Below are 27,657 nucleotides of genomic sequence, written 5' to 3'. Positions count from 1 at the left end.
CAGCACCTAGCGGGATTCATATCATACACCACTTGTGCTTCGTCGATAGTTGTTGCTATAGGGTTGTTTGGGAAGGGAATGTCAAATGCGTCGCCAATGGCTTCAAGAGTGAAGTTAGCGAGGACCATGTCCTCGAGGAGCACCAATCTGGAACTTGGTTGGTAATGTCGGGCTGCCTCCACTACTAACTCATAGTTCTGCACTGCTGGAGGAAATACCGCCGCTTGGGCGATGCCACTTTCCATCATCTGTCTAGGCCTACCGTAGGCATTAGGGGAGAAGACTCGATTCTTGAAATCTTGGATATCAATATGGCCCAAGTCAGTATCGCCGACACTGTCCCAGACACTATGAACTTCTGACTCCCTCAGTCCCCCTCTTTGATATTGATACTTCATCCTTTCGACTTTGCGAGGGATTTCTGATTTGGATGCTCGTGATGTCTCAGCTGTAGCAGGCGTCTTTGATGATTCTACCGCCGATTTAGGCATTTATCCTGCACAGCCGGATGCGGATCACGAGGCGATATAAAGGAAGTAAAGCGGGTTAGATAAAGATTACGCCAGTATTCAAGGATCAATTCGAAAAACCGAATTTGAAAGAACAGCATGATATCGTTAGCTAAAAGCTTGATTGATTTAAACATAGATATTTATGAAGCTTTTCGATTGCGGATTTACACTTGGGCATTAATTTCAAAAAGGATGGTTAATTCCGAGACTCTATTTTCAATCGCTTTGCATAACGTCTTATAAGCGGAAAAAGATGCGATTTTCAAGACTTAAGCATTTTAATCAATTTTTCGCACACATCTATCCAATTTTGCAAATATTTCAAACGATCGAGAGAGGTGAAGCACCGTTACCTAGCGAAAATGAATGGCGAGAATTTGCACAATTTGCCTTGCGAGAATGAATTCCAACTTTCGGGTGGGGAAGCCTACAATTTGAATTTTACGGTTAACTCTTTATTCAAATTTTCACGCCTATGGTTTGAAAAGGACCTACTGTTTTACAGTTAGACTTAGCAATTTTTACCTTGGGCGAAATGGTGATTGAACTTGAATGTTTGAAAGGGTTTTGCTTTTTGACCAAACACCAATCCTCCGCGTGGAAGCTGTGGCGTCTTTGGAATTCAAATCCTGCGGCTATCCTTTCAGTCGCCAAACTTAGGCGTTTTCTATTGCTTCTTGCAAACCAAAAAAAATCTACACCCACGCCTTGGCTTACAATTTCGGGGTTTAGGAGGGGGCGGAAAGCTTTAAGTTGCGATTTTGCCCTAGATGGCGAATTTAGGGGTTTCTTTGAATGAGTTTGCAAGTTTTAAACTTTCTCTTATGATGCCACTTTTGGGGTTTAGGGACATCTTGCCAACTTCGGCATTTTGATACACTTTTCGATTTTTAAAATCCCTACGATTTACCTTGATCATGCGAAGTTCGGCGATTTGGGGTGGATTGCCAACTTCGGCATTTTGAGGTTTTCTGCAAACTTCGAACCTTTTGCCAATTTCGCACCCTTTTGGGCCTTTTGAAAACTTCGCTCTTTTTGCATTTTTACCCGAAAGTGCGATTTTCAGGGTTTGGAGGACTTTTGCAAGTTTTACATTTTCGCAATTCAACCTCAAATCGCGAACTTCGACGCTTTGGGATGCTTTTCAAACTTTATTTTCCACGCACTTATCCCTTGGCATGCCATTTTCAGCATTTTGAAGTATTTTTCAAACCTTTCGAAATCTTTACCTATCGCTTGGATCTCGATTTTCGGCTTTTGATGACACTTTTTCAACTTCGGCACTTTCAAGTGCTTTGCCAACTTTCGGACCTTTTTATCGTTTTGCCAATTTCGGCGAGTTTGAACCTTTTGTCAACTTTGCCAACTTTCTAATTTTTCGGACCTTTTGGGCATTTTGCCAACTTTTCACTTTTTCGGACCTTTTGGGCATTTTTCCAACCTTTCACTTTTTCGGACTTTTTAGGCATTTTGCCAACTTTTCACTTTTTCGGACCTTTTGGGCATTTTGCCAACTTTTCACCTTTTCGGACCTTTTGGGCATTTTGCCAACTTTTCACTTTTTCGGACCTTTTGGGCATTTTGCCAACTTTTCACCTTTTCTAACATTTTGGCTGAAAGGTCCGAAATTCGGCCCTTTTGGGCATTTAAGGCTTTCGCCCCTCCTTTACCTTTCGGATGGCGAAAATCGAAATTCATACAAATCCTGCAAACCCTCAAAACATCATGTAATCCCTCTCATTATTTTTATGCGAAAATTGGCATCTTTGGGTCCTCATGCGACCTTCAGATGCTTTATCCTTTACTTGGCGGACTTATACCAGCTTCTATCATCATGCGCCTATTCAAAGCGATTTTACAAGCTTGAACAATCTCTTGGAATTCGTGCCCAAGGGCTCGACTGACCTTATGGAATCACAGGCTCCTCCGTTCAACATCATCATCTTACGGACAGATCACGGGCTCGCTCAAAGGGACGTGAGACACTCTGCACGGAACTCAATAGGGCAAAGATGGAAAGGCCCTAAAAAAGGAAAGGGGACCCTGTCGGCGACAGGGAGCGTGTGCAACGCACAACAAGTTGCAGGCAGTAACATCCTTGTTCTTGTTGGTAAGCATGGGGATGTGCTTAATATATGAAGCTAGATAATGTTCTTATGCAGAATTTAATAGTAATATAAATATAGACTGAAATATGTATTACAGTCATACTTAATTTCATATGCATTCATAGTACATGAAAGAATATTATATTAATGGCCTAGACTTTAATCATTAGCAATGGCCTGGAAGAGGATAGGTTGGTTTGTTTAGGGAGAGGCAGAGTAAATCCTCACAAGATAGACAAGCCCAAGATGGGGTATGGATGGAGTCCTGAAACTTTGAGGGAGCCTACTTGTAAACTAGTCTCCAAGCGCCCTATGACAATAAATCCCCGTCCTCTGTTAGGGTTAGGAAGAAGTTGTAATGTCCCCTTTTTAGCTTGTTCCTATTCTTGAGTGATTAGCCTATCATTTTGACCCTCGAAGGCTAATGCGCGTGGACAGAGGGTCTTCTATAGTTGGTATCTTCTCCAAGATTTAGTATGCTTCGATTTGGCTTTCATTTGGCATCATTTGGACTTCATTTGCTATACTTACTATTTATAGTAAGTCAGAGGTTGATTGATAAGGACCCTTTCTATTTTTAGCAAAGCATCTGGTCACATGGTGATTAGCAGTGTTGACTCCACTTTCAAATGGCATAGCAAAATAATGAGTATTTAAGGAGATATTAATGTTTTAATGGCTCATATTATAACTAAATAATTAAAGGTGTCATTATAATGTTATAACTTAACATTATAACTTGAGGGTCAACTCATCATAAAAAGGGGACCAATTATTCAATTAAATATGGGGGTCCAGTATTAATTAAACGTTAAAAGATTTCCTAAGTATGAAATGAAATAACATTTTAAATGTTATTAAAATTCTTTTTTTTGGAAATCGAACTCATGAGGAGAATATAAGTTTTCCCAAGCCAAAATTGAATTCATTATGTTATTGGTTTTCTTTCAACTTGATTTTGGAGAGCATTGGGATTTAGAGAGACTAAGGGTTTCTGCAGGTCTTCAAAGCTTTTTGGCATTGGAGTGCGTGGCTACTTCATTGTAACAGCAATCTGAGGGTGTGAAGTATTCATCTGAAGTTGCTCTACAGTTGGCTTCATCCAAGAGTCAAGTTTGTGCTGATTGAAGGACTGTTTACAGGGTTATTTATCAGATTTGGTGATCCTACTATTGGAGTGATTGGGAATATTAAAAATCTTTGACTACTAGCGTTCTTGTCAGCATATACAGCCAGCAAATAACAGTACGGTTTCAGCAAAAAGGGTTGCCACATGAAGAGAGTTTGATTTCTATGAAGGAAGCTGCAATAAATTTTGAACTCACCAAGGAAGGGCATGGCCAGCATTGGGGATAGCACCAATATCAAGGATGAATGGATGAAGCAGTTCCCCGCCACACTGAGAGGAGTGGCTATTGACTGGTATTTAGACTTGGATAAAACCGGGGTAACTACGTGGGATGAATTGAAGAAAGCATTCGAGAAGGAATTTCGGCTTCTCCGAGATGATAATGAGATAGTCTCCGAAATCTATGGAACAAAGCAAGGAAAGAAGGAGATCATACGGGCATATGGCTGCCGGCTAAAGGAATTAGTCGGAAAGATGGAAAGCCAACCGGCTGATGGCTTAAAGAAGCGGTGGTTTGTCGAGGGTCTGAACCCTAAGCTACGACGGAAGATGAAAATTGTGCCTCCGACATCCTACGATGATGCATACAACCGGGCCATGGACTTGGAAAGTGAAAATAAGACGGCCAAAAAGAAGAAGAATAGATCTTCGTCATCCTCTGAAGATGATACGTCGGAAGAAGAGAGTAGCAGTGATGAGAAGCCGAAGAAGAAAGTCACGGCCCTTCAGAAGGATATGGAACGGATGTTAAAAGAGTTTAAGACAATGAAGGGGGCCACAAGCAAGGATGATGAACTGTGGTGCACGGATTGTAAGGAGAGCGGCCACACAAAGGGTGCCTGTCCCAAGAAGGCATTCTGTGACATCTGCCAAATCATGGGACATTCTACGAAGGAATGCCCATACAATCTGAAGGCACGTAACCAGCAAGTTCTCTTTGCACATGAGCAGCCCTCCACATCGGATTCAAACAATAATGCATCTTCCGAAGGCTACCGAGGAAACCGACGAGGCGGACGAGGGAATAATAATAATTCCACCAGAAACAGGTTCCAATACGATGCGAAGGGATGCCCGATGATTCAATGTAGGGCTTGCAATCAATGGGGTCATTATGCACGAGAGTGTAATAACAATGACACCGCTCAAAAGCTATGTCGGTGGTGTGGCCCCGGTGACCATGAAGATGCCGATTGTCCGAAGTCTGGCGTAGGGGCCAATCTGATTGATATCCAAGGCAACACACGAGGTAAAGAAGCCATCCTTGCTCTTACCCGAGGGCAGGCAAAGGAAGCCCGATACCCCCATCCCTGCACGGAGAAGCAGAGAATGACGGAGGCAAGGGAGGAAATAGAAAGGGCCATGAAAGCCCAACGGGGAGAGACACACGAGTCATCTGGACCCTACTGCACAGACGCGGAGAGGAACATTGTACGGCAAATGCTCCAAATGGAGGTACCTGTGAAACTGGAAGACCTCCTACACACCATACCGCAATTGGGGACAATGTTGTTGGGCACAAAGGTTGATGAACCCAAACCGAGAGACATGGACACTCCCATACTAGGAAGCTCGGCAACAAATCCAGTTGTACTTACCGTCAACAATGGCCGACACCCAGCCGTGGTGGAGATAGGCATCCTGGGCACCATCCTGACAGATACTATAGTAGACGGCGGTTCCGGAGTAAATGTCCTTCCGGAGGACACATGGAAAAAGCTAGGAAAGCCCACTCTGTGGCCACCTACGTTTAATCTGCTAGGTGCAGACCAGCACGGGATTAAACCCCTCGGCATGTTGATGGCACAGCAAGTCACCGTGGGTGCACAACCTTTTGTACTCGACTTCGTGGTCATTCCATTGAAACAGAAAGGGTATGACGCCATACTTGGAAGAGGATGGTTGGTGGCAGTGAAAGCAAACCTCCGCTCTCGATGGAGAGCGGAGGCAAGAAATTCACTATTGATCTCCGGACGCAGTTGGTGGCGAGGAACTTGCCTCTTCCTCGGGATCTGAATCCGAGAGGGAAAATGACCCACGAGACGAAGGGAGAGAGGGGATGGACCCAGATGCCGAAGGCATATTAAAAATCGGAGGTTGCTGTTCGGAGGATGACACATATTCACTAAATGGATTGTTCCATTGGCAGCAGGAGGACTATGAGATGTTCTCACCCTCCTGTAACGTATTAAGCGTCGAAGGAGAGGAGCCAGATCAATATCCTCCAGAATACAGGGAGTATAAGGAAGGAGAAGCTACAATGGACACCGTACCCGCACATCAATTTAGAAACAAGGAGGCCATGAAGTATGAAGAACCGACAGTGAAACCTTTGAATCTAGGTACGGAGGCGGATAAGAAAATCATTCTGGTAGGAGATGACTGGAACCCAATGCTGAAAACGGCCGCATTAAAGATTTTCACCGAGTACAAAGATGTATTCGCATGGACTTATAAGGATTTGAAGGGAGTCCCACTGGAGTTATGTGTTCATCGTATTTTGTTGGTACCAGGCGCAGTACCAGTACGGCAGCGACCGTACAGGATGAATAAAAACTATGCTGCAAAAGTACAAAAAGAGATTGAACGAATGCTGGAGGCCAAGATTATCTTTAGGGTGCAGAATAGCGAATGGGTATCCCCCATCGTAATATCTCTCAAAAAGGATGGTAACGAGATCCGGATTTGTGTCGACTTCCGGCGACTCAATGCAGTTACCATCAAAGATCCATTTCCCATACCGTTCACGGACTCTATTCTGGAAGAGGTGGCCGGCCATGAAATCTATTCATTTATGGATGGATTTTCCGACTATAATCAGATATCAATACCGGAGGAAGATACGCTGAAGACGACATTTGTGGTGGAGGACGGAGTATATGCTTACAACCGGATGCCCTTCGGTCTCTGCAATGCTCCGGCAACGTTCCAACGAATAATTCTCCACATTTTTGATAAGATGTCCGTGGGTAACTTCAAGGCGTTCCTAGATGATTGGTCCATCTACAGCGGGGAGGAGACGCATCTGAAGGCACTCAGGGAATGTATGGACAGGTGCCGGAGGGCACGACTCGCACTGGACCCTAAGAAATGCAGATTCATGGTACCTCAGGGTAGACTACTCGAACACATAGTGTGTAAAGCGGGACTTAAAACAGACCCGGATAAAGTTCGGGTGATTGTGGAGATGGAACCCCCACAGGATGTCTCAGGGGTAAAATCTTTTTTGGGACACATCAGATATTACCGAAGGTTTATAAAAAATTTCTCCCAGATATCTTACCCCCTGGATAACCTCACAAGAAAAGGGGAACCGTACGTATGGGGAACGGCGCAGTCGGAATCCTTCGAGGAATTGAAATCACGACTGTTGGCGGCACCAATACTGGCCTACCCAAATTGGGACAGAGAATTTCATGTGCACGTCGACGCCTCCAACTATGCAATAGGTGCAACATTAGCACAAGTTGGGGATCATGGGTTGGATCACCCGGTCTACTTCGCCAGTAGACTACTCTCCAAAGCTGAGAGGAATTACAGTACAACTGAACGGGAAGCGCTCGGCATGGTTTACGCAGTACAGAAGTTCCGGCATTATTTGTTGGCGACACCCTTCACCTTCTATGTAGACCACCGAGCTTTGATGTACTTGGTGAATAAACCTATTATTCAAGGACGGGTGAGTCGGTGGCTGTTACTACTGCAAGAATTCACATTCAACATTATAGTACGGCCAGGGAAGAGCCATGTGATCGCTGACCAACTGTCACGAATCAAGTCGGGAGAACGAGCGGAGGGGGTGAATGATGATTTTCCGGATGCGCACTTATTCCGGATTGCGGTTTTACCATCCTGGTACACTCGTATTGGCGAGTACCTATTGACGTCCCAGTTCCCTCGGGACATGCCACCAGGGGAACGACGCAAACTGGTTCTGAGGAGCCGAAAGTTCCAACTGATCAATGGACTCCTTTACAAAATGGGGACAGATCAAGTACTCCGCCGATGCGTGATGGAGGAAGAGATACCGGGGATTTTGAAGGAAGCACACGAAGGACCCGCAGGAGGTCATATGGGGCCGGACACGATGGCCAGGAAAGTACTGTTAGCCGGACTATGGTGGCCGACGCTACACAGCGACACCAGAGAATGGGTCGGAAGCTGTGATACACGCCAGAGGGCCGGAAAACCACTAAAACGAGACTTCATGCCATTAAACCCTTCAGCGGCACAAGAGTTATTCGAACGTTGGGGGCTTGATTTTGTGGGGCCTTTAAAAGTCAGCAGACCGCGGTGATGTACATACATCGTGGTAGCTACGGAATACTTGACAAAATGGGTCGAAGCACGGGCCCTACTCGATAACACCGCGGTGAGTACAGCCAGATTTATTTATGAACAAATTATCACGAGATATGGAATTCCGCTTCAGATAACAAGTGACAAAGGAGGCCATTTTGTGAACCATGTGGTGAGACTCCTTACGACGAAGTTCAAAATTTTTCACTCCTTGTCCAGTCCGTATTACCCGAGGGCCAATGGTCAAGCGGAGGCGACCAACAAGATTCTGGTTTCGGTCATCTATAAGTCGTGCGGGGTAGAAAAGGAAGATTGGGAGGAGCGACTACCGTCGGTGTTATGGGCATACCGCACCACCTACAAAGTAACGACGGGCCAGACACCATTTCAATTAATGTACGGACAGGAAGCGGTAGTACCGATGGAGTTCATGGTGCCAAGTCTCCGAATTGCTATTGAGAATAAACTTGGCGATATGGAGAGCTTGAGGGAGCGCCTGTATGCTCTAAACAAACTCGATGAACGAAGGCTGATGGCACAATGGGTGACAGACGTGGCCCAGCAACGAAGGAAACATTGGCACGACCAACACATTCGGCGGGCGAGGTTCACCCCGGGGCAGTTAGTCTTGAAATATAATGGACGAAACGAAATTAAACTGGGGAAATTCAAAGTCCGAGGGTTAGGGCCCTTCCGGATACGTGAGGTCAACACGAACGGAGCGATAAAGTTATGGACGCTGGACGGGAAGGAGATACCAGACGTAGTCAACGGGTCGAAATTGAAGATCTATCACGAACGGAGGGAAACGGGACCCTCCCAGTCAGTCAGCCGCTAAAAAAAAAAAATTGAAAAACTTGAAAAAAAATATATATATATATATAAAAGAAAATTGGAAAAAAAAAAATATATATATACCAAAAAAAAAAAAAGAGAAAGTGGCCACCGTACGGTGGACCAGTGGCACCACCGTGTGGTGGAACTACCGACGGTGGCATCACCGTGCGGTGGGAGCCACCGAAGGCCGCAAGGTTAAAACGCCGCGTAAGCTATAAACACCGCCGAGGGAATGAAGGAGACACCATGCCAAGCCGCAAGGAAAAGACGCCAAGGAAAGGAAGAGGACGCACATCGCCGAAGGCACACCACGCCGCACACCGCACATACCCCACGGACAGGCAGCGAGAAGTTTGGGTTTGCTCCTCCCGGTGTCTACCGCACGCCCAACGCACAGGCACATACAACAGTGGGATCACCTGAGGGGAATTACTTGGTAGGCATTTCCATGCATGGCCAACATTTCTTCAAAACGCGTATTTGCAATTTGTGCTCCGGATTGTTCAAAACACGTATTCGCAATTTGAGGGCATGCGAATTGGAGGTGGATTTTAACCGTTCTGACCTACGCTTGGGTGTGGGAGTCATTGGCCGTGGTCATCGCACAGCAAGACATGTAGCAAGTCTGCTTGGAAGTGGCACAGTCATCTCGGTTAAGGGAAGTGTTTGATTGCTGGGCGTAATAGAACATTCCGCGCCGACTCGTATTGGCAATTTGGGGGCTCCAATTATATTGATCTTTCCACGCGCGTCCTGGTTGGTACTGGCGGCGCTGGGCCATATATGGCCGCGTGGACAGTAGTTGGTTGGCAAGCGGAGTGATGATCACCTCCGCACGGTCTTAGCTGCCCGGAGGTAGTTAGCGGCTTTTGCAATGACACGGCTAAACTCAAGAATCAGTTGGAGGAGGAAACTAATGGAGTCTGCAGGAAAAAGGAATTGGAAAAAACGGTTGCAGGAGGGCAGCCACATGAATAAGGATAAGCGAGTTCTCCCTTCGGGTGTACGCATAGCAGGTAGCACAATGGAGGCCACACAGAAGAGAAAGACACCACAGCAGCATGCCGCAAGAGGGAAGAACACATGGACTCCGCAGAATATCACCTTTGAGGGATTGAATGGGTCCGAATGCAGGAGGTGGTGGCAGGATACACCAGATGATGATTTGGTGAAGAAGAGCCTTCGGAAAGCAGGAGTGGAGTGGGCCATCCGAATGCCTGTGTTTGCTATCCGTGAGTACGAGGGAGCATTGCGGTTCATGGTTGATACCTTTGATAGCCATTCACGGACGAGTACTTTTGAGTACCTTGGGAAGGATCTCACGATATCCTTCAAACCGGCAGATTTCACGAGAGTGTTTGGCATTCTAGGAGTACATGGCAAGAAAGTGGAATTGAAAGCTAAGAAGATGACGTGGGAGGAAAAAGAATATTGGATTAAACGAGTATCCCGAGACTTGACCACAGCAGAATTGGAGAGCATTGTTGATGCCACGAAGAGCCGTGGGATGCGTAGGTCTTTTGTTGCCGAGGGCCATTGGCGGTGCATAATGGACGTCCTCAAGAGCAGGTTGACGGGGTCTGGTAGGGCATCGGATATCGCTCTACCGCAGATCATATTGATGAATGAACTTCAGAATGGCGTTGTGTATGATTGGGCTACATTGTTATCAGAGCGGATGTGCGAGTTCTTGAGGATGGAGCATCGCACGTTCTACATGCCCCACTATGCCATCGGATTGTTTCTGGAGGCCACACGAGAAGTAGTACCGAAGGCAGAATTGGAGATACAGCCGCAAAGACCATTGACTGTAGGTGAGCCTCCTATCATGCATTGGAGACACCTTGACATTGGCCATTCTTCCGCGAAACGGAAAAGGATAGTAGAGACCCCCTCGACAGAACCTGATAGTGGAAGAGAGACTTCCAGCAGCGAAGAGGCTTCGAAGGAAGAGGATTTGGAGGAGGATAGTAGCAGTAGGGCGACAGAAGAGGGGAGGATGGAGCCCGCGGGGGAGTGAGTCTTGTTTGCGCCACCCTCACTACCACTTGGCACACTTGTGAGGTCATCCGCGGGAGTGGGAGGCACGTCGATTCCAGCTTTTGGGGAGGGCCGCACGCCCGTTGCACTTGGGCCCATGCAGCAAGTGGCATCACCTTCCATCGTACCACCTCTACAGGCTAGTGCGCCACCCGCGGGACCGCCTCCGGCCATAGAGGCACGTACAGAAGGCATGGCGGAGTCGTGTGGATCACCGCAGCAAGTAGTGGCAGAGGAGGAGCACAGGGAGGTGGTCCACACAGAGCCTCAGGTGCGGTTGGACGTTGTGGGATCCGAGGCAGTAGTGACTGTGTCTGCCTCTTTGTTGGAGGAGCCCCTGGATAGACACACTTTAGAGGTGGAGAGAGGCCCAGAGGTGTTGAGTACGGATCCATCGGTGGTGGCTATGGGGAGTTGGCTGACCCGGCGATTTCAGATGACGGTGATGCCACCAGTAGGAGTTGCTGTATTCTCACCTCGGCGAGAGCCTCTGACGGAGGTGGTAGACTTGGAGGATACATCGGGTGAGACACAGGTACCAGCAGTAGGGTATGAGATAGGAGAAGTCGTCCCTGCTATCCAGGAGCAGGTGGGGGTAGAGGAGACACCTTTGTGCCAGCAGGATGCAGCAGTTTTGGTCCCACTCGAGCCCCCTGCACCTATATCGGGGTCCCAGCCTTCGGGGCAGGATGGGGAGGACATTGAGGCTTACTTAGCAGATATGGTGACGAGGGGTCGGCAAGTGGTGGCATCGGCTCAGACGCGAGCTTTGCAGCAAGTTGTGGAGGAATTAGAGCAGGTCCTCCAGTTTATGCGGGTAGGCTGTTCGACAGCTTTTGCTACATGCTTTGAGTCACAAGGGTGGCCAACTCTTCAGACAGATGCAATGCTCGAGGCTTGGAGTGTGCCTCAGCCCGTCGTGGAGAGTAGGGTGACTACTCTCGTCCGACAGATTGAGCAGGTTTACAGGGATGCCTACTATGCACTGCGGCAGACGCAGCATGAGTCCGCGGTCCGCAAGGCTGCTCGTGTAGAGATAGAGAGAGATCTCGCCAGAAAGCAGGCTTCGTGGGCAGCCGAGAGGACGCAGTTGTTAGCACAGCTTGAGACAGCCCGTGCAGAGAAGGTTGCGGTTGACATCCGCCTGTCGGAGGAGCAGAGTGCGCGGAGCCTTGTGCAGCAGGAGTTGGATGTTGTTACTGCAGAGCGGGGTTTGTTGCAGACTCAGTTGGTCGGTATGACAGAGTCCGCGGACACCAAGGAGAAGGAGTTGCTGGAAGCTGCGCATATGGTGAAGACGGCTTTAGAGAAGGTGTTGGTGGCGGAGCGGGATGTGGCAGCACGCACTCAGCAGGTTTATGACCTCCGCGCCCGCCTGGCGGCCCAAACACCAGCATCCCAGCCTTCGACTTCAAGGACGCTTCCTTAGCACCCTCCTTGACTTTGTTTTGGGTGTATATATGCATTGTCTCCATTTTGTTGTTAGTCGTCGGAGACGACTTCTTTTTGGGGGTGGATGATGTTATCGGAAAATATGTATCGTTTAGTAATGTTAATTATTGATAGTCAGTTAGCCGACGGGTAGGTAGTTGGAGTCGCGACGGTTGTGTCGCACCCCTTCGGCTGTCATATATTGTACCACCTCCGGGTGTTGGAGGAGATGGAATATGGACGACGGATTATAATATGAACATCTTTTGACATTAATGGAAAGCTTATTCTGGTACTTTCTTTGTAATTGCATTGTGCATTGCTGTTCAGTTTCTGTATTCTTCTTGTTTACCCAGTGAGGTAAACAAATGTTGATATTATGAAAATTTATGAAGAGATTAATAATGAGTCCCGCCCTTATTCTTATGTGATCAATTTAGTTTCAATTCTCATAAGTTTACATTGTTATTATATGCATTCCTTTTTGTATCAAAAACACAAAAAGATTACAAAACATCAAAACCAAAACAAACATAAGCTCAATTTCAAGGATTAGAACCAGTCGGGTTCTTACAGAAGTAAGGATGGGGTCTAAATATAATAATTATTGATTGTATTATGAATAATTAATTCTTCTCTAGTTTCAATAATCTGATTGAAGGCATGATAAGTGATGATGATGCATGTTTAATTATGGGAAACAGGCTTTCTCCTAGTAGAGGACATTACATATATGTGTATGCATTCATGCTTGTTGTAAATGATGTATTTATCGTTGTTGCCACAAACATGCAGGTAAAAGGTAATCCACTTGTTACATAGGAATGCATCCCTAGAGTCCAGGTGACATTCTAACCATCCTAGTCACAAGACAAGACATCCCCTTACATCCACTTTTTTCTAGCAATTATTGGGCATCCCCTTTTTTTAAGACATCTCCTTGGCTATCACAAGGACATCAAGTCATCCTTAGGTGTCTTGCACCATTTAGAGCACAAAAATAAAAATAAAGTATAATTTCCATTTTACACAAAAGTATTGAAAAATGAATAAAAGCTTAAAATATTTATTTTCTAAAATTGTTGCTTCTGTGTTTTTATATCAAAAAATACTTTATGCACAGAAAGACATTATTTGTGAACAATTTGTTAGAATGGGCAAACTTGGTGAGCTCCTTGACATATTGTGGTTATAACTTATTTTGAAGTGTGAATTGACCTAAAAGCCCTAAATTATCTCCCACAAGGCTGAAAGTATATTCATATTGGGATTCATTTATGGGAAACTTCATATAATTGAACTCTAATATCTAGGTGTGAAATAATGGTTATCAGCTATTGAAATCCCATGAAACTTTAAATATTGATTTTTATATTATTTTAATAGGCATTCCCCTATTGTGACCAAAAGCAGAAACAAATTTGCACTCCCCAAAAATCAAAGAAGCATTTGGTACTACTGGAGCATTGGTAACAAGAAAATACCAAGACAAAGGGAGTTTCTAAAACATTTAAAATTTAATCCCAAAATCTGAGTTACCAGATACTTTTGGTGTTGCATACTAGATACAACTATGATACTCCCAGATACAACATGGATTATGCATCCAAATGTTTCCATATATGATCTAATACTTGGACCATATCCAATTTGACTAGACAAACACCGTACTATTTGCTAATGAGCACACGATTATATTGGGGGGCTGGATCAATATAATACTATTTTCTACATTTTCAAACTTAATACCATAAGCATATGAATTGCACAATATCAAGAACATAAGATGCAACAATTACGCAACACAAGTAGAACGCAAGATTTATGTGGAAACCCTTACTGGAGAAAAGCACAAAAAGATATTGCTTATATAAATTCTCCTTTAAAAACTTTTCATGAACCAACCCATAGGAGACACCAATCCCCTCAATTTATAGGCACCAACCCCCATAGAAAAGTAACAACTTAGCAAGAGACACCGATCTCTCCTTTAGGAATCACCAACTTCCAAAATCTTCAATGGATGACATTGTCTTCACAAAATCTGATAGTAGATATACTTTCGTTCTTGATATTGCTCCTTTAAAGAATAATCTTCATATGACTTTCTTCTCAATCTGCTCACATGTGCTTTATAAATCTACTTATATATGCTTTATAAATCTGTTCACATAGGCCTCATTAATTTGCTTATATATGCTTTATAATTCTTCTCACATAAGTCTCATATGTAGAACACAAGATGCCACCGAGAGGGGGGGATGAATCGGTAGTGGTTTCCAAACTTAACCCTTTTAATCCTAAATGTGTGTACCGGTTAGTTGTTCAGACACTAAGAGAATGTACCGGTGAGATAGGGGAAGACCAAAATGCAAGCACACACAAAAGGCACATCACATAACATTGGATGTACGAGGAAAACCCAATATGGAAAAAACCTCAGTGAGAAATGTTGTTGGAGTCTACAGCTCCAATCCAACCTCACAATAAACATCGTATTACAAAGTTTAGGGCACCAACCCCTGATTCAGGGCACCAACCCAAGGAGCACCAACCCTTGCACCGAGCACCAACTCAGTGATTACAATGACTGTAAACAATACAAGAGTAATAACCCGATTATAAATGAGTTTTGTAACCTCTGCATATAATCTCTTCACCGGTTCACCTTTGCTCTATTCTCTGCCTTGTCTGCTCTGTTCTCACTCTCTCTCTCTCTGCTCTCCTTTGCTTGCTGCTGCTGCCTTACCGATTAGGTCTCTATCGGTTTAATGGATTGTCAGACTCTGCACTTGGTCACCGGCTACTCTGCTTACCGGTCAAACCTTGCTCTGTTTCTGCCTTGCCGGATCACCACCAGTACTCACTCTTCTCTTCGTGACTCATTGTTGTTGTCTTGCTTGATCTAACACCACCAGTTCACTCAACTGGTATATGCAGTACCAGCTTATCGGTTTCCTTTACCTTACTGGTCAAACCCCTATTGAACCCCTCTTACTGATCACCGGTTACCTTTCAACACTCAGTCACTTAAGATCTTCTGCAGTTTGCACTTTGACTGATTCTTCTTGCACATTCACTCTCTATTCTCCTACACCCGGCATTATAGTCTCTGGCAACATCAATCATCTATGATCTTTGTTCTGTATATTTATGCTCGAGCTTTCCTGCCAAATCATCAATTCAATCTTGGTGCGCTAGGGTTCCTTCCACCGACCATGGACAGTATCAAATCATATCTGATCTGCATGGGGATTGACAACCTGCAAGCAATCAGACATCATCGCCAGTGTCGCTGCTTCCAATACACGTTTTCTATATTTAGAAAACACGGCAAACTGATCATCGACCTACTTTTGTCAATCACATTAAATGATCTCTTGGTTGCCTTCACCAGATCCGATCTGCACTTGGATATCCTGTATCAACCGTTGACGTCAAGGAATCAAATCTATGTCCTTCATTCTATCTTGAGCCACAACCCTCTGCATCTAACTCGTGATTTTCATAGTCTGCATTAACTGTCGACCCAATCACCAACTACCTCACCGACAACTTCGATGATGCACTATTCATTTGCCACATGGAGACCATGTGGCATCTCAATCGGCATCCAACTTTGCTCAGGCCACTATGTCGGTTTAAGCTCAGTCACCGACCAACATAGTACCAGTGTTCATCTACTGATTCAACATCCCTGTCAGTTATACATTAACCGGTCAACCTTCATGCCATCTCTTCTCTGTTTTGCCGGTTGGATCACATTTGCCCGGTCACCAAACTCAAACACGTGTCACATATCCATCTGATGAGAGCTCTTCACTTTGCCTCTTTGCTCGCTTACCGATTGTCCTACTTACCGATTGATAATGCATCTGCTTGCATACCGGTAATAACCTTGATGACACCATGCCATCAAACTTCAACTGTCATGCATCAACCTACATCTGCATTCCAGTTGACATCACCATCTCGGAGTAGATCCATGTCTGCAAGAGCTAAACTTTTCCTCCTCCTTCATTAGCTCAGATCTCTCCTCAACCGGTTTGTCAAAGTGACAAACTCATCACAACTTACTCTTCTTCTGTCCCGGTAGCTCATCGTACTTTCCCTTGCTGAACCAGTGCATATCTCTAATTTCTTGCACCTGAGGCATCCTCATGTTCCACTATGGTCATCCGGTATAAGCCTTCAATCACCTGCCTTCAACTTCTCTGACTGTCTTATCTCAAAGGGTTATGATGCATTCCATGCATGTTGAGAGATAAGCTCAGTATGACCACTTACCGGTGGGAGTAGATGGACCAATGCACTAAACCTGACTTTACTGACATTGAGCAGACATATCTTCAATCAAGCACATAACCCGGTAGACATCCCCTTTGTCTACCTTACTAACTTGCAGCAGTCCAAACTCTGTTGGTCATATCTTCATCTTATGATAACATCTTCCTCCGGTGGGAGTCCTACTGATTGACATCCAACTGCTTACTGGTTGTCTTCACATTCTTTATGGATCATCCCTTCCTTTCTTACCAGTCACATGCTTACCGTCTCCAATACTTTCTCACCGGTCAACACTCCATACTTACCGGTGACATGCTATACCGGTTGACATCAATGACAACACAATGCCAACATCATATGCATTCTTCCACACATCTTCCTTAAATGAATTTCTTATGTATTCTTCATTCCTCCACACTTGATCTCTTTGAGTGTTCTCTATATGTGCTCTATTCATTCATTGTTCTACTCAAATCATGTATGCTCTTCTCTTTCAAATCTGCATCTTGAATGATATCTTCTTCATGCATAAATCTGCTCATTCCTCTTTCAGAACTGCATATATCTCTTTTGGTGTATTTAAAATTTATCTTCAAATCCCCACACTTCTAAGTCCTACATGTGAGTATCCTCTTCAATGGATGATAAATAATCACACTCAAATCAGCAAGTTCCCTCTTCAAATCTGCTTATCTTGTTGTCTATAGATCTGCCATAAATCCCTCTTTATAACTGCACAATCTTCTCCTTTATATCTGCATTAACACTCTTCTAATTCCTCATATGTAAATCTGAATATGTTTTTCTGATCTTCTTTTATTCCTCACTCAATTCCTTTTCCGTACATCACAAATAATATTCTAAATGTATACCTTGATGCCCCCTCATGCAGAGAGGCGACTTCTATTATTATCATGTCCTTTTGTTTAAACCTAATCACTTCCTTTTAAATGGGTGCTACCTTTTATAACGTAAGTGATGATTTTAATATGGATTGCCTTTTTTACTTGGATCGCTGCCTTTAAATTGTGCATCAACCCCTTAATATTCTTTTAACTTTAAATGCTTTGTAATATATGACTTGATAGTGAATAAGAAGTCAGCCCAATTAATTGTGATCATGTTTAGATAAACATCAGATCGGCTTCCACTCCGCATTACCACCCCTGCAACATTCATTTTAATTTTCATTGCTTCACTAAAACAAAGTGCTAAATATTTTTACGTGATACAGGCTCCTTATAGTGATTTCTTCGTTAAGGATTGACCACCTTAATTTCTGCTCTTCTTTTGAGCACCATCGCTGGCTTGGACACATGTTAACTTGGGTGGTTACGTCGCTAAAATATGAGCAGCTTCATACTAATTGTTAGTTTATTTCTTAGGCAATTCACAAATATATATAACATATGCCAATGTAGTTGGCCAGCATATGTTTATCCTCCTCCATACATTTAGACATACAATACTCTCTTTATTTGGGCGCTTCATACAATAAGACTGATCACCTTTTTATTTCTGGTTTTTATTATTCTGAGAAATCTTATAGCAAATGTCCAGCATATATATATACTTGGCAGTGATGAATAACTCACATGCTGTTCTACGTTGCAAACCACAGTACCCTCAGAATTAGATCTCAAAGGCAAGACACCCCACACTATTCTCTCCATGTTAAAATCTAGATCAGCATCACTAGAAATCATACACGTAGAATTAGTCTCCACATCTTCATGCGGCTCTGAGTTTATGATACTTTCCACATCATGGCACAACTGTAGGTAATGTCCCCACTTTGAAATAGAATTGAATAATAAATAATAATAATAAAATTAAAATACAAAAGAATTAAAATATAATTAAAATTAAAATATATAAGAGTACAATTAAATATAATTAAAATTTAATTAAGTTAATGAATGGTCAAAAGACATAAAATAAAAGTTGACTCCCTCAAACATGAGATATAAAAGGGAGAAGAGAGCCTCATTTGAGAGAGGATAATTTGGAAATCAGAAGTGCAGATCAGATTTAAATAAGAAGTGCAGATCTGATTGTGAAAGGTTGTGTCACTTTCAAAAGCTAGAAATAATGAAGAGTTGCACTCTTTCAAAGGGTGCTAATGGTGAAAGGGTGTCTCTTGCCAAAGGGCATACATGATTAAGAGGTGTGACCTCTCCCTCACATTGAGAGATATAAAGGAAAGGAATCAAAAGCATTCAATATCATCACCGTCAATCAGATCAGATCAGAACTGTTATTAAGTTGCAGGCAGTAACATCCTTGTTCTTGGTGGTATGCATGGGGATATGCTTAATATGTATGCTTAATATATGAAGCTTGATAACGTTCTTATGCAGAATTTAATAGTAATATTAATATAGACTGCAATATGTATGACAGTCATAATTATATATATGCTCATAGTACAATGAGATATCAATATATTCACAGTCTAAGTACTTAATCAATTCTAATTCTTTCCCTCATAAGAAGAGGTGTGGTGTTGTTAGGGAGAGGTTGAGTAAATCCATCCCAAATCGGGTGGGACCCAAGGGTGAATGGACTGATGATCCTGAAATCTGGGCTGCATTATGAACCCCAAGGGTGAATGGACCGATGTTCCTGAAATCTGGGCTGCATTATGGAGGTGGTGTCATCGCACCCTAGACAAGTAAATCCCCATCCAGGGTTGAGAATTAGAAGGGATTAAGATTAGAACTAGAATAAGGACAATATCACTTGTACTATGAGCAACCATAGTTATTTAATATGTAATTAATGTAGCATAATAAGTAGTAACGTATGTTGCTCTTTAGGAATTGGCAGCCTCTTAATAGGGGGCATTACACTTTTCCATAAACTTTATCACTCTTGAGAGTAATCACAACTGTAGGTAATCTTGAGAGGCCTCCATCCCATCCAATGTACAGGTCTTGAATATGATCAATGTATTCATGTTTCTCAGCTTTAGGATTTTTATCATTATAAAACTAAAATTCTGACATCAATGACGATATGTCCAACATTTGCTGCCACATACAGTTTACAGTTTATGAAAAACATTCAAATTCTGAAAAAAATAAAATTATAAAAATTGAACATATAAATCACTATTGACACAAACATAATATTGCAAAATTAATATTGTAAATTAAAAAATATAAAACTCAAACTATACACTTATAAATAATTAAACATATGAGTAAGTATACTTATATAATTGCTGTATCTAAGAGTCTTTGTATCAGGGGTCTTAAAATTTGCTGTGTTTGTATTTGATATTGCGTTCGATGTTATATCTATTTTGGAACTCTGCCCAAAAGAAATATGTTGTTATTCTGCCCTACTAGTTGCTCCCAGGCATTAGTTAGTTGTCTTGGGCCTGTAGTGCCATAATGTCAAGAATTATCTTCAGAAGATAGCCATGAATGTTAAATTGCATCTACTGTAAAAATGGAGAAATTACCAGGCTATTGAAATACTATGAAAATTTAAATATTTAATTTTTATATTATTTTAATAGTTTGTTCTTCTACTGTCCCCAAAAACTGAAAGTAAATTTGCTGTCTCGAAAACTGCATCACCTCATTTCCAAAACTCAGATGACAATTGGGTAATATACTGAGCACGGGTAACAAGAAAATGCCAACAAAGGCATAAAGATAATCTCTCAGTCATATGAATTAGATCCCCAAAAATATGTTATACCTGTTATTCTACCCTAGCAGTTACTTGCTCCCAGGCACTACTAAGTTGTCATCTGCCTTTAGTGCATTAATGTTGGGAATTGTCTTTCGATGACAGCCATGAATATTAAGTTGCATCTACTGTATGAGTGGGGCCTCCAATGGAAACTTCTGAAGGTCAAAACACTTTCTCTAATGGTGCAAGGACCACATAGTCCGAAAAGCTTGATCTCAGTATACCCTTTGAATTAAGTACAGTGGCTTTGCTACTAAAAGTTCAATGAGTACTTGCTTATATATCAGTATAAGTATAACAGATACAGGTAGAATGATCCTTAAAAATAACAAAACCATTGGTTATCCCAATATAAATCGGTAAAAGTACTTATTTATCTTAATAAACAATTCCGTATATTTGATGTACATTATTATTTGCTTCTTATTCAGTTTTGCTAACAAGAAAATATATTATGTCCAGATCGTGCTGCCTTAATATTATTACATGTTATTTGATTAATTACATGAAAATATATGTTAATCACTTCTAACTGCAATTTTTTTCTAGCCTTTTCCTATTTGGTATATGTAAAAGGTCATGGTTGAAACATATCTAATCTCTTTTGTGTTTAATTGCATTCCTTCCACTAATTTGGGAGTTCAACAAACTTTCCTCATTAATCATAACTGTACAAGCTGGATTCTTCTCAAATTTGGATTTTTTCAAGTCAATTGAAAAGTAGCCTGCTAGCAAATAAATTGATATTGGGACATACCACAGGTACTCCCATGAAATTTAAAAGATATCCTGCTCCAAGAGTTAAGACAACTGCTTCTACAACACCAAGGCCAGCTGCTAAAACCAATGCAGTTGAGACAGCAGGTAACTGCAACCTATTATTTCCCTCAGCCAATGTTTCTTGAAGCTTGTCCTTATCTTCCAAGCTCCAGTGACCTGCAAACTATTGCAACTTAGACATCCTAAACAGGTATGAGCTATTGCAGGTTAGAGGTCTTAAACAGATCTGATCTAACTAGATGACTTTTTTGCTAGAGCAACAAATTCTACTAGATCTTTACTTCCTTACATAATTACATACTTGTATTACCTCTAGTGTAATTTTTACTTTGTCTGTCATAAGCCTGATTGATAATTACTTTCTCTCCAAAGTCTCTTGAAGCTTCTTCCGCCACAAATGAAGTAGTCACATTCAGAAGAGGAATGTTAAACAATTTTGATACAATATTGAAGATTGAAATTGAAACCCCAACAGCAGCCAGCTCCACTGGACCTTTAAGACAAAACCCACAAACAGGTATCAAAACTGTCTTCATTAGTCGAAAAGTAGATCAGCTTCTTCATTTGCTTCAAAAGAACCAATTACCATTCAGATAATCAAACAGCCTACAGTGAAGCTCTGCTACATTCCACAAGGTCACTGTGAAGCTTAAAACTCATTTCCCAAATTTCCTAGTTTTTATTGATCATGGAATGAAAAAAACTAAGTTTTTTTATCGAATTGTTAAAGCTTTTTGTGGCAAACTTCTAAGATTATAACAGGATTCCAAAGAAAAACACTGCAAAAGGATAAATTTATTACAAGGATACTAGCCAAACAAGTAAGCTACAAGATAAAACACATAATGGAAGACTAGCGAGAGCACTACTATTCTAGACCTTGTTAAGCAGTATTGAATTGAATGATTCTGAAGGTAATTCCAGATGATGGAAGACATATTCCTTCAGATGTAAAGCAACCTATCTAGGTTTCTGAAAGAAACTCATTTAAATCTCATTCTAAATTTTTTATAGACATAAATAGATTTTCATTGAGGAAGAAGGATGCCAGTTAGCTAACTCTTCTATTAATACCTATATGGCCGACGAATGCAGTGTCCACCAAAGATGCAATAGGTTCAGCCGCCAAAGAAACAATTGCTGGAAAAACAAGAAGTGAAATCTCCCAGCCTAGCTCGTCTGTCTTGAATGTATTTCTGGTAAATAACAAGCAAATTCAAAACAAAATCAACAACAAAAAATTGTTGTACTTTATTGTATGGTACTGAAAATGCCTATATATTGCCTCTTAATTTAGTAAAACTAAATGTAGAGAGAAATGTGATCAAATGGCTCGCTCAGGTGATTGAGACTGTAGTTTTGTGTAGCCAGGTAGTTCTAAATCCTACCATTTGGCATTTGTGTGCCAATCATTAGTGTGCATCAAATGAACCCACTAAATCATCAAACAAACTCATAGTTCTCCTGATGCAACAGGAAAACATCCAAATAACGTAGCAAGTTCTTTTTTCCTTTAGTAGAAAACAACGTAGAAGTAGCACTTATATATCATGTAGAATACTTATTAACTATAAACTTTACATTATTTTGAGAGTTTAAACCTTAAAAGTTGAAACCAATAACAACTCATGGTGCTGATAAAATTGAGAAGTAGAGATTCCACCAAACAAAAAACTTAGTTGCCCAAGGGCTGCTTTGCACAGATCTATATATCCATGTAAATAGCAACCAACATTTTCAAGGTCACTTGGCATATATAGTCAAGATCATGTCAAAATAACTTAATTTGCACATTCACAATGAATCAAATTGGAAATTCCTATAAAGGATAAGTCTGCTGAAGCTTTGGCCAGATTCCATAAATTTCAGCCTATTTCTTAAGATTCCCAAATGCCCACTTAAATGACTATAAGGTCACTCACCAAAGTTCATATTTCTATAACCTAATTACATTTAATTGGGATTCTTTCATGCTGACCTCCATCTCTGTGTACTATTTAATAGATCAAATAGCCTAAGAACACATTAAGTATTAAAAGTGGGCCATCAGATATTTGAAGGTAAGGAAACTTCTGTTAAACCAAATTCTCTTTTTCCTTGACTGCTTGATAAAACCTAGAAACAGAGTTGGGGATTTTGGCTGTTCAGTATTCTTAGTAACTCCTGGGAAGGTCATTGAAGAATTTTAAACCTATTATAGCTGGAGATTTCACAGATTCATTGGTATGATGACTTTCTATAATCAAATTTACTATATGAACTGGCCAAATGATGAGAGAAAGCCCTCACTCCTACACTTTGAGATCTACAAGACTTGAGAGGATATTCCTCCAAGATCTTATAAATATATGCACTTAAATTTAAAAACAATTCATTGATCTTAGATATTTTAGAAACAACAATTAGAAAAAATTAAGAGATAACCAGAAGATTTTGAAAAATTAAAGGACTTTGATCAATTCTTGTAATACCATCCACCATTGTATCAGACCTATAAGGACACAAAGCTAACCCTAATTTCTCTAACAGTAACTCAAATGTCTTATTTCATGGTAAAATATGAAAGAGATCTTGAACTATACAGAAAAGATGCATTATAGATGTATAAGCAAAGAAAAAAGAATCAAAGCAAACATGTTTCCATATTATGTGAAATGTGGATGAATAAACAAGATAAACTACTATTCCAAAAGATTTGTTATTTAAATTTCTAAAGTGTGTGATTAGAAATTTGTAGATTGGTTCCTAACGGCTATTCCTATGCAACAGATTCAAGAAACAAGATTTGTCTTACAAAGCTCACACTTTACTAATATGCATTCCCACTCCAACACAAATCATACATAATTATCCATTATTTATACCATAGTTTTAATACTTGGACTTGCCACGGACTCGGCAAACCAAAAAATTGGACTCCGACTCGAGCTCGTGAAAGACTCGCGAAAGGACTCGGCTAAAAAAAAACCGTAGTTTTACAAAAAAAACATAAAGAAATTAATACATTTAGAGAACATAAGAGCCATAATTGAAACATTACATATGTCATATGATCTCCAAACACTTAATATTTGAAATTTCATCATTCATACTCATAGTTTCAAACTCTAAAATGTATAATAGCAGCATAAGTTTATAAATGTTTACAAAATTACATATAATGATATGTCCAAATGTGAAAATCAACAATGAACAAACTAAAGAGAACGCTACATCTTCCTCTTTGTACGTCTCCTAATATAGCTCAATTTTTCAAGCCTTGAGCTAGAAGTAGTAGCAGTAGGTGTTGAGGTATCTAAATGGTGAGATGATTCTTCTTCTAAATCAAAGTCCTCATCTTCGTCCTCATCTTCATCCTCCTCCATTTCATCCAATTTTGCTCCTCCTTCAAACCCTACAAACCTGTTTTCACCAAGAAAAAATGCCAAATGAATGAAAAAAGTTTAAAAAAACACTTTATTAGCTTGTTGGGCATGTTTTCTAGGTCACGCGAGTCTAGGACGCGAGTCCTTTAGAAGGACTCGCCAACACTCGGCTCGCAAGTCCCTGGCGAGTCAACTCGGCCCACTAATGGACTCGCGAGTCCATGGCGAGTCCACGAGTAAATATCCCACACATTGCATTTGAAAAGATTTAGAAACAACACTTGGTTGCAGACTAATCAAATTGCAATACAAGCACAGCAAATGTGTACCTAGAAATTTGAATGAAACTTCCTGAAATAACCAACAAAAAAATGGAAACATGTCTTATATTAATTCTTCGAGAAAAGAATACATATTCATTACAAAAGAAATCTTCCAAAAATGTTGCTCACCTAGAGAATGTCTTGGCTTTATTGAAATAAGAAGCTACATAGAATTTCTTAATCTCATTGCATTGCCAATAACTCTTATTTAGAACTAAATGATAAGGCTCCTCTCACTTGGATGATTGACAATTGTCAAATTGATTTACAATTCATTTGATAAAGTGGTTAACACTTTTAATGTGCCACCTAGGTCTAAATTCTACAAAGGCAGGAAACTGTGCAATGGGTTGAGAAGTGTTGCTGACAATACCCTTCCTATGAAGATCAATAGCTTCCTTATCAATCACACCACATAGATGAAGGAATGAAATTGCCAAACAAATATTCTTGAGAAGCCATTCTTTCACAATTAACTAGAAACCATTCCATGAGAGAAGAGCATCTGCCAAAATAAAGGATGTGAGTATCAAAATGGCCTTCTCCCTATTCATCAACAAGGTTGAGTGCTTTGTGAAGCTCAGGTCCTCATCTAGCTCTCAGAACCATACTATTAAGCGTATTATCTTTAAGTTGCTCAAAAAGAGTTTGGGATTTCTTGGACCTTATCACTTGCAAAATCTTTGTTTCTCCACATAGTTGCTGATTCTAGGAAGACATTTGATGTAATGTCCCCTTCTCCACAGTGATTGGTTCAGTGGTCCATTGGCCTATTCCGGAGACCCGTAGGCTATTTGGAAAGGAGAATTAGGGCTTCCAACTTTTGTGGAGTTTTGCTCGAGCTTTTTAGGGTTTATCAAGAGGGAATTATTCAGTTATGTGTATGGTTTCCTTTTGGGTTTTTCATGAACTCCAGGGTAACATAACATGCATTGGATTCTTTGGTGAAATGAGAACTTACTATTTTTAGTAAGTTAGGGTTTGGCTGTTTGGATGATGTTGTCTTACTGAGCTTTCCAAGCTCTTCCTTTGGGTGTGAAGATCATGATTTTCAGAGAAGTATTTCATGAATTACTATTTTTAGTAAGTGGCAGTATTGAGCGTTTCTATTTTTAGCAGTCTCGGACAAGGTCCTGATTCAGCTCAGTTATGTGGTCTTCGTCACACAACTTCATCCTTGATTTTGATGTTAATCAGTACCAGAGTTATAAGTTATTGAATTAAATATTATTTCCTTATCCTAAGGTTTAATATTCAATTATTTTATTACTGATTAATTGTGTTTTGGGTGACTTAGGGAAAAGGATAAATATATGCTACTAATATTATTATTTCCCTTAGTTAGGTGGCGTTGAGAGTGATTAAACATGTCATGTTTATATTGTTTTAACATTGCAAGTTGTTCACCTAGCAAAAGTTCGAACTTTTCCAAGGGAGATGGGAATAAGTGGACGCCATTTTGAGGAGACATGTTTAATTAAATTCAAATGTGTTGGGCGCCTTGGAGGACATGTAATTTGGGCATATTTGTGTGCATTAACATTTGAATTTGGTGGAGCAAGAAGTTATAAATAAGAGCCTTGGGATCTCATTTTGGGATCTTATGAAATTGCATTGTTGTGTTGCCGGTTTGGCGATTGAAAATCTAAGCATCGAAGTGTGGCCTCCTAGCTAAGTCTCAGTTTCGTACTTTGAAGATAGTACCTAGCTGTGTTCCTGTAATTCCAATGCTATCTGTGAGTGTTCTGCAAATTGTGGAGAGTTTTGTGTGGATTTTGGAGTGTTTCCTTGTTGCTGGTCGCGGAGTTGCTGAAACCATATTTTGCTCATATCTCTTGACCAAGTGATTGCATCGTTTTGGGTATCGTCTCTTTGGAAGCGTATTGAGAAGACAATCATTCTCCTATCTTGGCGTGGCTTTTGGTGGTCATCACAATTTTTGGTTGCAAATCGAAGTTTGCTGCTGTAGTGCCATTTTCAGACTTACCTTGGAATGTGTGCAACACATTCGGGGCTTCCAAGTTGTGATTTTGAGGTATTGGATTGGTTGCCTATGTTATATTAGTCATTTGCATTTTATTTGGTGTGATTCTGTTTAGTTTTAAGAAAGTTATGAGTGTTTTGGTGTTTTCGGTAGTCGTTGGATAGTGTGTTTTCTAGCTTGCAGAATTAGAACAGCAGTAGCATTCAAGTGTGGTGTGATTTTGATAGTGGATTGTTTGAGATCAGCATTAAGCTTCTTATCTTATCTCATATCTCTATTTTGTAAGATTGTTTCAGCAGTACTGATCAATCATTCTTGTTGTTCTTATTTGTATTTCCCACTGCATAAGTGGAAGAGGCTGGCTTAGCCGCCTTCTTGCTTTGTAATTCAGTTTATGTACTTAGTCCTCCCACTGAATAAGTGGTCGAGTGATAATTTTTATGCAATTGTCCTCCCGCTGAAATATGTGGTAGAGTGATAGCTTAATGTAATGTCCTCCCGCTGAAATATGCGGTAGAGTGATTGAGTTTCAGTTTCTCGTTATTTCCCTTGGCTAGTTTACCGCCAAGAGTTCAGTTTCTATCATGCTAGATAAGTAGAAGGGGCTGGCTTGCCACCCGTGCATTGTAATTTCAGTTCGATTTATGGCGTTAACAATCCCCGGAACATCGTATGCTCTCACCCTCCCAGATTGGGCTCTCGGTGAACAAAAGGTGGAAGGGTTCCCTTTCAATAGTTTGGATTATTTCTCTAACCTTAACGAGTTATGGTGATTGCTTGTAACTCTTATTGCTAAAAACAAAAAGAAAATTTAAGGGGAATATTACATTTGAACCTACATTGGCTTATCCATGATA

General features: G+C 41.2%; 1 protein-coding gene across 3 annotated transcripts in view; it reads right to left on the bottom strand.

The window, feature by feature from the left end:
• LOC131043318 (protein DETOXIFICATION 44, chloroplastic) overlaps positions 1–27,657 on the bottom strand; it is a 304,646-nt gene that overhangs the window by 195,026 nt on the left and 81,963 nt on the right. For all 3 annotated transcript variants that reach the window (XM_059207613.1, XM_059207612.1, XM_057976513.2), the window contains exons 2-4: positions 22,203–22,324; positions 21,439–21,621; positions 21,106–21,284 (exon numbers count right to left, since the gene is read on the bottom strand). In XM_059207613.1, coding sequence (XP_059063596.1) covers positions 21,106–21,284; positions 21,439–21,621; positions 22,203–22,324 — 484 coding nt within the window. The remainder of the gene's footprint in view (positions 1–21,105; positions 21,285–21,438; positions 21,622–22,202; positions 22,325–27,657) is intronic.

Source organism: Cryptomeria japonica, chromosome 7 (genome assembly GCF_030272615.1).
Source record: "Cryptomeria japonica chromosome 7, Sugi_1.0, whole genome shotgun sequence".
Classification (NCBI taxonomy): domain Eukaryota; kingdom Viridiplantae; phylum Streptophyta; class Pinopsida; order Cupressales; family Cupressaceae; genus Cryptomeria; species Cryptomeria japonica.
Note: the sequence above shows the minus strand (reverse complement) of the source record. Positions and strands in the feature narration are given on the sequence as shown.